This window comes from Macrotis lagotis, chromosome 1, assembly GCF_037893015.1.
Source record: "Macrotis lagotis isolate mMagLag1 chromosome 1, bilby.v1.9.chrom.fasta, whole genome shotgun sequence".
Lineage (NCBI taxonomy): Eukaryota > Metazoa > Chordata > Mammalia > Peramelemorphia > Peramelidae > Macrotis > Macrotis lagotis.
Genome location: NC_133658.1, coordinates 870,395,362 through 870,407,830, shown reverse-complemented (window position 1 = coordinate 870,407,830; position 12,469 = coordinate 870,395,362). Strand labels below are relative to the sequence as shown.

Sequence of the window (12,469 nt, the reverse complement as noted above, 5' to 3'; positions counted from 1 at the left end):
ATGAAATCATGGAAAACATTTCCATATCAATCATATTGGAGGAAAAAAGCAATAAAAATAAAGTTAAAAAAAGATCATTGTATTGATCAGAGTAGCTAAGTCTCTTACCCCACATATTCAATGATGCCATTGACTTCCAAGATTCAATTAACTCTATTCAAATAGCCCTTAGATTTATCTATTCAACCCTAGTCTCTCTATAGAGCTACAGGTACACATTTTCAAAGCCTCCCAGACAGTTAGACAACCTGGAGTTGGTAGCCTATGTTGTTGTTCACTCATTTTTCAATCCTGTTCAACTCTTTGTGACTCCAATGGTAGATGTCTTGGCAAAGATCCTGGAGTGGTTTACCAATTCCTTCTCCAGTTCATTTTACAGAAGAGGAAATTGAGGCAAATAGGGTGAAGTGATTCACCCAGGGTTACCCTTCTAGTAAGTATCTAAAACAGAACTCACCTTTCCTCTAAACCCCTCCTCCTACCTTCCAGACATTTCTCCTAGTTACCCAAGCTCTCAGTCACAGTTTTCTCAATGACACGTTCTCAGTGACCTCCACCTATGGAATCTGTTGCCACATCATGTCACGTCTATCTTCACATCACTCACAAAGCCACCACCCAGGTTCTAGTTGGAATCCCCTCTTTCTGAACTATTCTAAGAATATCCTAATAAGGTCCACCTGCCTTAAGCCTCTCCCAATTCTAAATCCATCCTCTACTCAGCTGCCAAAGTGATTTTCCTAAAGAACAGATCTGACCATTTCTCTTTAATTCAAGAAACATCAGTGGCTCCCTATTTCCCTGATGGATGAATTAAATATAATGTTCTGACATTTAAAACCCTTCCTGATTGGATCTTTTGAATCCTTTATTTTCCTCTCCTTCAGGAATACGCTGAGTAAGCTATACAGGCCAGCTTATTTTTATGGGAACATAGAATTGCAGCTCCCACCACAAGGTCTTTGCCTAGGCTGTCCCTCATGCCTGTGATGTTCTTACTCCTCATTGCCACTTACTTTCCCAGGCCTCTTTCAGAACTCAGCTTACCTTGTGCCAGAGGTCATTCCAAACCCTCCAGAAACTAGTGCCTTCCTTTCTGAGTTTTTCTCTCTATCTAATCTGCACATATCTTGCATGTACAGAATAAGTTACAGGTTTTCTTCCTCACTGGAAAATAATTCTTGAATTAGGGAATGTTTTTTCTCTGTTAGAGGTATCTTTTATGGTGTTGGCAACCCAGTAGGCACTTAAATTAATTAATTATTAACTAATTGATCATTGATTAACTAACTGATTTACTGACTGCCCTCTAAAGATAATTCAGATGCCACCTCCTTTATGGAGTATATCTTACTCTCATTCTCTTGGTCCTAAAAATCTTTCTTTCCCTTCCAACTGGATTAGACATTGTCTCTAATCCAATTCTTTCATTTTAGAAATGAAGGAACTCAATCCAGAGATGTTAATTGCAGAATTTGAACCCCGAACCTCTGACTCCAGCGGCAGGTGTCTTTCAATTCTACTATTTTGTTTTCTCATGACTTGCATCTTCCTCTCACTTTCCTGAGGGCACCCTTACCTGGTGCTTGGCTGGGAGGTTGCCCCCTCGCTTGTACCATGAGACCTGGGCATGGGCCTGCCCAGCTACGATGCAGTTCAGATCCAGGGTCTGTCCTTCAGCCACAGAGGAGGAGGAAGACTCGATCCTGATCGGAGGTGTGATGTCCTGGCCTAAAGGCACAGCAGAATGGTTGGGACCTTGGCAAAGCTTCTCTGGGCAGGGAGATAGGGAGGCTGGGACAGGGCAGTGGGGCCCACCGGACTTCTGTGTCCTCATGGGGAGATGGTTAGTGTAGTGGGATGGAAACTGGGTATGGAGTTGGAAGTCCTGAGCTTCCTATGTGCTCTTAGGAAAACATATGACATTTTCTAAGTTCTCATCTAGTCTCCTCATCTCTAAAATGAGAAGATGAGGTAAGATACCCATTTGGAAACTCCTTACACTGTCTGAGGCTAGGACCAGGAGGTCAGCTCAAATATACATCAGTCAAAGGAGGAGTAGGGGATATAAAAATTTCCTAAGCATATCCTGGAGAAGAGGAGAGCCTTGAGGCAGGGCTTTGCTGAGGTCAGTGGCCCTCAGCCATCCCCTTCATGACCCTAGGACCCTCACCTGGGATGGAGGCCTCAGGTTCAATGGTGACAAGGACAGAGGCTTCCTGGGTGCTGGGGCCACCAACCACCCTGCACACATATTCTCCAGAATCAGCTGGGGACACCTGATGGAGTCGTAGCCGGGAGCCATGGATCTAAATGGGAGAAAATCAGAGAAGGCAGAAAAATGACTCAGGAATTCTCAAGACTAAGATCCAAGAGCTTCCCAGACTCTAGGAAATAGGAAACTCCCCTCCTGAGCAGAGGAGGCCTTTAAAGAAACTTAGAGCCTCCTGACAATGAACCAGATGAAGACTGGGACATATTGTTGATAAATGTACATACACATACCTAGTATATATATGGTGTATGCTTAACTATATATCTGCTTATTTTCAAAATACATATTTTGGACATAGGCAATGCATATTTGCTATAAGGATTTTGTCCCCCCCCCCCCCCTTTTTCCAATGGGGGAATGGAGGTAGGAGAGAGAAAAAAACAGCATTTTGTTAATTGAAAAAAGACAATAAGAAAGAACTTGGGTTCTGGGGAGTAGAGAGCTTCCACCCCTAAGCCCTTTCAGACTTTCTCTCTCCTCAACTGCCCTAGGTCGATCCATACCTGGTGCCGTACAGGGAGGGTGCCACCACGTTTGGACCATGTGATCTGGGCATGGGCTTGCCCCGCAATGATGCAGTTTAGATCTAGGGTCTGACCTTCAGCCACCGATGAGGAAGAAGATTCAATTCTGATCGGGGGTGTGATGTCCTGGGCTGGGGACACAGAGGAAAAGTCAGGGATCAAGTATGGCTTCTCCAGTCAAGAGGAAAAAGGGGAGGCCAGACTAGAACCATGGGGGCAATGGGATCTCACTGATGTCCTGGGGCATCCCCAAGGACAGCCGTTGAGGTTCATCACCTTCTTGGCTCCACTTTCACAGTAAGGAAAGGGTGGTGTGAGTATTCCCTAGACACCACTCAGAGAAGGTAGATGTTTTTGGGCAGGATTTCACCAGTGATACATAAGACTCTGAGATCTCCCTGACCCTAGGCTACTTACTTTGAGTAGAGTCAGGTAAAGAGCCCTTAGGTTCAATCGTGACCAGGACAGAGGCTTCCTGGTGGCCAGAGCTGCTGATCACCCGGCACACATACTCTCCGGAGTCAGCTGGAGACACCTGGTACAGTTGTAGCCGGGAGCCGTGCACCTGAACCCAAGACAACTCAACTCAGTTGGATTCAATAAGCTTTGATTAAGATCTAGAAGGTGCTGGGCACTGTGCTAAGTACTAGAAACACACAAAAATAATGGCCCTTTCCATCCAGCAGATTATATTCTATTTGGTGAGGAGGAATAGGATCCCCTCCTCACCCCACCTCAAAATATATATACACATGAAAAATAAAAACAAAATAAAGGGAGGAGTTGGTGAGCACTAATAATTGGAGGAATAAGAAAGGCCTCTTGAAATAATTGACCCTTGAGTAGAGTTTTTGTTTGTTTATTTTTACAAGGCAATGGGGTTAAGTGACTTGATATACATAACTAGGTAATTTTAAGTGTCTGAGGTCACATTTGAACTCAGGTCTTCCTGTCTCCAGGGCCCTCTATCCACTGTGCCACAGTTGCCCTTTGAGTAGAATTTTAAAAGGGACTAAAAAATGAGTAAAAGGAGAGCCTTCCAGTCATGGGGAACAGCTAAGGCAAAGGTGTGGAGGTGGGAGATGGTATGTTGTAAATAGGGAAGTGTAAATTGGGCTCCAGTATGAAGTGAAGGGTTGGAAAGAAAGGTTTTAAATGGGGGGGGGGCAGAGCCAAAATGGCAGCATGAAGGCAGCATTTCCCAGGAATTCATTCCCCCCAAATGCCAAAAACCCCCAAAAAACAAATGATGACTCTCGTCAAAATTTAGAGGGTCAGAACCCACAGAAAGACTGAGTGATACATTTTCCCAGTCCAAGATAACTTAGAAGTTCCATGGAAAAGGTGTGTTTCACCAGGACCTAGGGTTGGGAAAAAAAGGCATGGACTCAGCCCTGTCCAGCCCAGAGATCACTGGCAACAGCTTGAAGGGGCAGTGAGAAAACTCTGCTACATCTGGGTGAATGTGGAGTGAGGAGCACTGGCAGCAGAAGCTGCAGCGAGAATCTAGAGAAAGCAGCCTGCACCCCCAGAGATGGCAAGGGAAGTCTGCAGAGATTTCTCTGCTCTCCCTCCTGGTAGGACGCTGCTGTTTGCCTACACTCAGATCCAGATTGCAGTTTGGGTTTCCATACTAAGATAGAAGGATCCCTCCCTATAGCCCTAGGGCAGAGGGAGGTACTGGGCCATCTACATATCAAAGCTCAGGCTAGAGACCACAAGACTTTGGAGGAATAAAGGTCCCAGTGGGGTGTCCCCCCAAAAAACCCCAAAGCCTTGGAAGTGCTGTAAATTAGTCTTGGGCTAAGGAAATGAGTAAACAACAGAAAAAGAAGAATCTGACTATAGAGAATTACTTTAGTCCCATAGAAGATCAAAACAAATACTCAGATGATGACAAAATCGAAGCTTCTGTATCCAAAACCTCCAAGAGAAATAGAAAATAGGCTCAAACTATGGATGAGCTCAAAAAAAGACTTTGAAAAGCAATTAAAGGGAGTGGCTAAGTGGCTGCAGTGAATACAGCACTGGCCTTGGAGTCAGGAGTACCTGGGTTCAAATCCAACCTAAGGCACTTAATTACCTAGCTGTGTGGCCTTGGGCAAGCCACTTAACCCCATTGCCTTGAAAAAAAAATCAAAAAAAAAGAAGAAAAGCAATTAAAGGAGATGGAGGAAAAATTGGGAGGAGAAATGAGAGCCATGCAGAAAAATCATGAAAACCAAATCAAAAGCTTGGTGAAGGATATACAAAAAAAATACTGAAGGAAATAATATATAAAAAACCAGTTTAGGCCTAATGGAAAAAAGCAAAATAAAAGGCAAATGAGGAGAAGAATGCTTTAAAAAGCAGAATTGGCCAGCTGGTAAAGGAACTCTGAAGAAAAGAACTCCTTCAAATACAGAATGGAACTAAAGGAAGCTGATGACTTTGCAAGAAATCAAGAAGAAATAAAACTCTTCCAAAAAAAGCCAAAAATTAGAAGAAAATGTGAAATATCTCATTGGAAAAACAACTGACCTCAAAAACAGATCCAGAAAAAAAATAATTTAAAAATTATTGGGCTATCTGAAAGTCAAGACCAGGAGAAGAGTCTAGACTTCATTTTTCAAGAAATAATACAGCAAAATTGCCCTGAGATCCTAGAAGCAGAGGGTAAAATAGAAATCAAGAGAATTCACTGGTCACCTCCTGAAAGAGATCCCAAAAGAAAAACTTCCAGGAATATTATAGCCAAATCCCAAAACTCCCAAATCAAAGAGAAAATTCTAAAAGCTGCCAGAAACAAACAGTTCAACTACCAAGGCTCCATAGTCAGAATTACACAGGGTCTGGCAGCATCTACATTAAGGGCTCATAGGAATTGGAATATGATATTCTGGAAGGCAAAATATCTTGGTTTACAATCGAGAATCAACTACCCAGCAAAACTGAGCATCCTCTTTCAGGGGAAAAGATGGACTTTCAATGAAACAGGGGACTTTCAGACTTTCCTACTGAAACAACCAGAGCTGAACAGAAAGTTTGATCTCCAAGTACAGGACTCTGGTGAACCACACAGGGGATGGAAGAGGATTAACTACGAGGAACTTAATCGTATTGAACTCTTTGTATTCCTGCATTGGAAGAAGATATTGATAACTCATATGAACCTTCTCATTTATAAGAACTGTTAGAAGGAGCATATATAGACAGGACACAGGAAGGAGTGGAATATAATGGTATAATATAGTAAAAAGATGGAGTCAGTGGGTGATAAAGGAAAGTACTGGGAGGAAGGGAAAAGGAGATGAAGAAGAAGAAGCGAAGACATTTCACTTAAGAGTCAAGAAAGCTTTTTCAATGGAGTGGAAAGGAGGAAGGCAAGGGGGAATGAGTGAGCCTTCATTCTCATCAGAAATGGCTCAGAGAAGGCAGTTAGGTGGCGCAGTGGATAGAGCACCGGCCCTGGAGTCAGGAGTACCTGAGTTCAAATCTGGCCTCAGACAATTAATAATTACCTAGCTGTGTGGCCTTGGGCAAGCCACTTAACCCCATTTGCCTTGCAAATTCCTAAAAAAAAAAAATGCTCAGAGAGGAAATAACATACACAGTTAATAGAGTACAGAAATCTATCTTACCCTAGAGAAAAATGAGAAGAAAGGGATGGAATAAAGGGAATGGGGGCAGGGAAGGGGGGAACGGGTGATAGAAGAGAGGGAAGATTGGGGGAGAAGGTACTCAGATTCAACACACTTTTGGACAGGCTCAGGATGAAAGGAGAGAGAGAATAGAATAAATGGGAGTGGGGAGAAATAGAGTAGATGTACAATTAGTAATAGCAACTGTGGGAAAAATATTGAAGCAACTTCTTTGGTGGACTTATGACAAAGAAAGCAACTCACCCCAGAGACAGAGCCATTGGAATCTGAACACAGACTGAAGTACAATTTTTTTTCTCTCTCCTTATTCTTTTTTTTTTTTAAGGTTTTTTTGCAAGGCAAATGCGGTTAAATGGCCTGTGTCTGAGGCCGGATTTGAACTCAGGTGCTCCTGACCCCAGGGCCGGTGCTCTATCCACTGCGCCACCTAGCCACCCCTCTCTCTCCCTATTCTTGAGGTTTCTCATCTTCTTGGGGGGGGGGTTATGTTTACTCTTATGTTTACTTTTATAACACATTCAATTTACATCAATGTATGGCATGGAAACAATGTAGAGACTATCAGACAGCCTTTTATGGGGAAGGAGGGAAGGGTAAAAATTGAAGAATACAGAGCTTTGGAAAAAATGATGGATACATATTACTATTGTATATAATTGGAAAACAAATTAAATGTTAAAATGTTAAAAAAAAAAAAGAGAAAGGTTTTAAATGTCAAATAGAGGCATCTTGGTTCTAGGGACAATGAGGAGCTATTCAAATTTCCTGAGCCCATGAAGGGTATCATGAGATCTCTGTTTTAGAAGCATGGTAGTTGTATGAAGGATGGATTGTTAGGTGGGGAGAGGTCAGAAGCAAAGAGATCAATGAGAAGGCCGCTTTGCATGCTTTTCCATGCAGGGGGGCTGGGAGTCGGATGAGGGTGGAGAGAAGGAGGTAGATTTAGGAGACGCAAAGAAAGGATGGAGGGGGATTGAAAGGCTACAGAAAAAAATAAGCCAGGAACTCCTGAGGTTGGAACCTCCATGTCCTCTGGTCCTCTGGACACCATCTGCTTTTCAGTCTCCTCTGCATGCTCTGACCTCACTATGACAATTTTAGCCCTTCCAATCTGACCAGTGTCCATCTTATGGAGGTTAGAGATGGGAAGTATAAGCTTTCCTCCTAGGAATTGGAAGCAGAACCTAAGGCAATAGAAAGTTCCCATAGACATCTTCCCTTGACTCTTCCCAAGGTCATACCTGGTGCCTGGCTGGGAGGTTGCCTCCTCGTTTGTACCAAGTGACCTGGGCATGGGCCTGCCCAGCTACTACACAGTTCAGAACCAGGGTCTGTCCCTCAGCAACAGTAGAGGAAGAAGATTCAATCTTGATTGGGGGAGTGACACCCGGGGCTGGTGAAGGACACAGAGAGTAGGTTATCAGCTGCTCTAGGGGATCCAAGGTTATCCCAGACTAGTCCACTGTCCATCAGGTATCCCCTTGGCCTTGACTCACGGTAGGAGAAGCTGGCGCCCTGAGATCCAGTGACTGTGACCGTCAGCGAGGCCTCCATGCCATTGGCTGCACGACACACATATTCACCAGCATCGGCTGGGGTGGCATGGAAGATGTACAGGCGGGAACCACGGACCTGCAAAGATAACCACGAGTAAGCATGGGCCAGGAGGTCCTGGAGCTTCCTCTCGCTGAGTCTTAGAGAAGGAAGGGCTCTCCAGAAGCATCTAGTCTAAACCATTTACTGGGTTAAGCACTGGAGATGCCAAGAAAGGCCAAAAACAATCCCTGTTCTCCATGAGCCTCCATTCTAGAGGAGTCATCCTTGAGGCCCCATTCCCAGCCGGTGGTCACCCAGTCTCCACCTGGAGATTCTTAGTCCTGACCCTACAATCAGAGGCCTTCCTGACTAATCCCCCAGCACCTACATGATCTTAGGTAAGTCACTTCCCTTGAACCTTGGCTTCCTCACTTCTAAAAGAGGACTTGGATTGGAGGACTCTATGGAGAACAGACTTCCCGCTAAGATCAATAGCTCTGCTTGGAGGCAGGAGGGGAGAAGAGAGTTCTCTTTGTACTCCTTGCCTACCCTGATCCTAACCCTCCGAGAATTAATTAATAATTAATAACAATACTTATTATTTGTCATATAAAGTTAATATTATTTTGTTAAATATAATAAGTATTAATGGTGTCTATGCAGTGCTTTAAGGTTTGCTCTTCACGGCAACTCAGGACAGAGATGATATAATTTTTCCTCCTTTTACACATGGAAACTTGGGAAAAAGAAGGATCTCACTGCTAGTATGTATCTGAGGCAGGATTTGAACCTAGATCTTTCTGCCTTCAAGTCCACCTGTTAATTCCTTTAAGGCTCATCTCAAATGTCACCTCTAATAGGAAAACTATACTCATTCTTTTAGTTATGGTTTCTTTTTGCCTTAAATGGACATGGATCTGCTCTTTTTGGTGGAAGATCCTGTACCTGATGCCGGGTAGGGAGGTTGCCTCCTCGTTTGTACCAAGTGACCTGGGCATGGGCCTGCCCAGCAACCACACAGCTCAGGTCGACTGTCTGCCCTTCAGTCACGGTTGGGGATGAGGATTCGATCCGGACAGGTGCAGGGGTGACTGGGACTGCAGGCAAAGGGATCGTGTCAGGACATCAGAGTCAAAGCAAAGGGAAGCAGTGGAGAGAGACAAGGATGGGGAAATAAGGAGACTAGAGAGAGCTAAGCAGAGACTTGATTGAGAATTCGAGGAGAAGATGTTAGAGGAGATGTAGCAGGAAAGGGAAAATGGAAGACCAGAGATGAAGCAATAAATCAGAAGGCAGAGGGAAGCTGGGCCCCCAGGTCAGGGTATAATAATAGATCTACAAGGGTGGTCAGATGGCAGGATGCCAGCAGCCCTGGTCAGGAGGGGCCCCTTTCCCTTTGCCCCCAGGCTGTTTACCGGGGATAGAGCCATCATTGGAGCGGGAAGGTTGGACTGTGATGACGAGGGAGGCCTCATGGGGACGGGAGTCTCGGACCACACGACACACGTATTCCCCAGAGTCAGCTGGGGTTACCTGGTATAGCCGTAGCCAGGTCCCATGGTCCTGCACAAGGGGGAAAAATGAAGGCGGAGAGATGTGGGGCAGGAGAGGCTAGAAACTCTCCAGGGAGGGAGAGAGACCCTCCAGGCCGCTCCCAACCCCAGTGTCACCCATGAAGCTTGCCAGGCTGAGTCAGGAACCCCTGGCCCCCATCTGGGCTCTGTCATTGATTATGCCCTTTCCTGAGAGACAGTTCATACTTGCAATTCCTGTCTTACAAATTGGTTGTGAGGACAGAACTATAAAACTTCTATTATTTTTGTTTTGTTTTTGCAAGGCAATGGGGTTAAGTGACTTGCCCAAGGTCACACAGCTAGGTAAATATTAAGTGTCTGAGGCTAGCCACTGTGCCACCCAACTGCCCCCCAGAACTCTAAAACTTAAATATTATAGAGATGGTAGTTGTCATTGTCAAGGTTCCCCATTAAGTGGGAGCTTTGGGGGCTGAGGCTCCTCCCATGGTCAGGTTGATGGGGAGATATGGGCTGGATGGTTTCAGTCACCAAAGGAAGGCAGTGTGACTCGGTGGAAGGAGCATAGGATTTGGAGTAATGGGTTCAAGGTTTGGCCCCAAAGCTCTGCTACTTAACACAAAGTAACAGTGCTTATATAGCCATTTATAAATCTATCGTTTGATCTTTGGAATGACTCTGGAATGGAGCTGCTATTATTATTCCCATTTTACATATGGGAAAACTGAGGCAAACAGAGATTAAGTGATTTGTTCAGGTCATGCAGGTGGCTGGTGCCAGAGATTTGAACTTGGGTCTTCCTTGAATTCAAATACCTTAATTTCCTCCTTTGTAAAATGAGGGGATATGACTAAATGATCTCCAAATTCTAAGGGTCTCTAAGAGCTCCAGACATTGCTTCTCTCTGACATTCTTCTCCCATACCTGACGCTGGACAGGAAGACTGCCACCACGCTTGTACCATGTAACCTGGGCATGAGCTTGTCCAGTGACCACACAGTTCAAATCCACAGTCTGTCCTTCATTTATTTCTGTTGAGGAGGTTTCAATCCTCATGGGGAAGCTAGTATCAGAGCCTGAGAACAGATGCAGGTGGATTAGGGAGCTAGGTGGAGGGTCCCCTTTCTTGCACCCAACACCTGTCTCCAAGGCTTGGTTGGCAGTGCCACTGAGAACCTATCAACTCAAAGACCCAAGCTACTTCACTTTATTTCCCCAGTAAGCAAGGTTAAACTCTCCATTTCTTCCAAGAGTGGTTCATTGTCCCAGGGGTGAAGAATTAAGGACCCTTCCAACCATTCCCCCCTACACCCCCTAGATTTACAAATCAGGGAATGTCTCTCAAGGTTTGGCAGATTTACATCCCAGAGAACTCATGCTCCCTGCGGCTTCTGACTTGTTTCTAGCCTGGTCCACCATCATGGTCCCTCACCTTGTGGGTGGCTGGAGCCGGAACCAGCACCACGGGAGACAGAGATCTCAATGGAAGCTTCCTGTTGGCCCGAGGTGCCCTCAAACCGGCAGACGTACGTGCCCGAGTCTGCGGGAGTCAGTTGATATAGCCGCAGTCGGGTGCCGTGAGTCTGAGAAGGAAAAATTGGGAGAGAGTGTGAATGAGAAGAGATAGAAAGCTGTGCCATGACCTTTGCTCCTCAGCATCCCAGAATCTTAGCTCTAGGGCATCAGAATGGCCCCTTTTTCAAATTCCCATTGTGTCCCTTCCCTAGCTCCCTAGTCAGAGTTCCACCTCCCACCTCCCACCTCCACCTGGCTTCCCTAAGAGGGGTTTCCAGAAGTACCATGTGCCGAGCAGGGAGGCTCCCACCACGCCTGTACCATGTGACCTGGGCATGGGCATGACCAGTGATCACACAGTTCAGATCTACAGTCTGGCCTTCAGTCACTGTTGGGGAAGAAGACTCGATCCTCATGGCAGGGACAGTGCCGGAGTCTGGCAGTTCAGAATGGAAATGTGAAGATCATCAGAGCATTGAAAGGATCAGTCAACCAACAAACAATTCTTAAGTACCAGGCATACAGGGGCATCAAGGATCATCTAGTTCACTTATCTGTGATTTTGAGGGGCAGTATAGGATGGTAGAGAGAGAGGGCCAGACAGAGTTAAGATTTAAGTTCAGACATTTACTGATCTCAGTTTCCACATCTGTAAAACTGGGCCATTCCCTCTAAGAGTGGTCATGTCGATTAAATGAGATAAAAGATCGTCCCCAAAGTACTATTTAAATGGGAGCTTGTAGGATTTTTGCAGATGAGGAAATGGGAGGCAAGGTGTCAAATCAATAAATAATTGCGTAGCAACAAGTTAGGTAATAGAAAAGCAAATCAATAAATAAATGTGAAGCAACATGTTCAGGGATATAAAGGCAAAAATGTAATAGTCTCTGCCCTTAAGAAGCTCACAGTCTTTTGGAGGAGACCACACCTACATATATAAGTGATGATGATGTTTTTGTTTTTCCATCTTGAAGAAGACCATGACATCAGGAAGGTGATGCCATGACGAGTACATGAATAAGATTTGAGTGAGAAGGTACTGGGCTAAGTCACCAACATCACTTTCTCCTCCAGAGTCATCTGGGTCCCAGTTACCAGATATGAATCAACTGGAGATAGCCATGGATGTGAGGCCATCAGGGTTAAGTGACTTGTCCAAGGTCACACAGCTAACAAGTGGCTAGTGTCTGAGGCTGGATTCAAATGCCCATCTTCCTGACTCCAAGTAAGCAGTAAGGTCAGTGCTCTATCCACTGTGCCACCTAATTGCTCATATGTATATTTATAAATAGAGAATAAAAAGGGAATAAGTAAAAGGATGTTGCCTAAGTAGCAAGTGGCTAGAATCAGAATGTGAATTCACATGCTCTAAATGCAAAGGTTGGCACCATGATATTTACTTAGGAAAGGGGTATGGGAAGAGCTAGAGAAAGGCTAGATGGTCAA

At 44.9% G+C, this 12,469-nt stretch overlaps 1 protein-coding gene across 1 annotated transcript in view; it reads right to left on the bottom strand.

Annotated features, from left to right (window-relative positions):
* Positions 1-12,469, bottom strand: part of HSPG2 (heparan sulfate proteoglycan 2) — a 192,367-nt gene that overhangs the window by 69,514 nt on the left and 110,384 nt on the right. The window contains exons 50-60 of the mRNA XM_074218188.1: positions 11,308-11,459; positions 10,941-11,091; positions 10,433-10,584; positions 9,392-9,539; positions 8,922-9,073; positions 7,937-8,072; positions 7,682-7,833; positions 3,217-3,364; positions 2,779-2,930; positions 2,174-2,309; positions 1,580-1,731 (exon numbers count right to left, since the gene is read on the bottom strand). Coding sequence (XP_074074289.1) covers positions 1,580-1,731; positions 2,174-2,309; positions 2,779-2,930; positions 3,217-3,364; positions 7,682-7,833; positions 7,937-8,072; positions 8,922-9,073; positions 9,392-9,539; positions 10,433-10,584; positions 10,941-11,091; positions 11,308-11,459 — 1,631 coding nt within the window. The remainder of the gene's footprint in view (positions 1-1,579; positions 1,732-2,173; positions 2,310-2,778; positions 2,931-3,216; positions 3,365-7,681; positions 7,834-7,936; positions 8,073-8,921; positions 9,074-9,391; positions 9,540-10,432; positions 10,585-10,940; positions 11,092-11,307; positions 11,460-12,469) is intronic.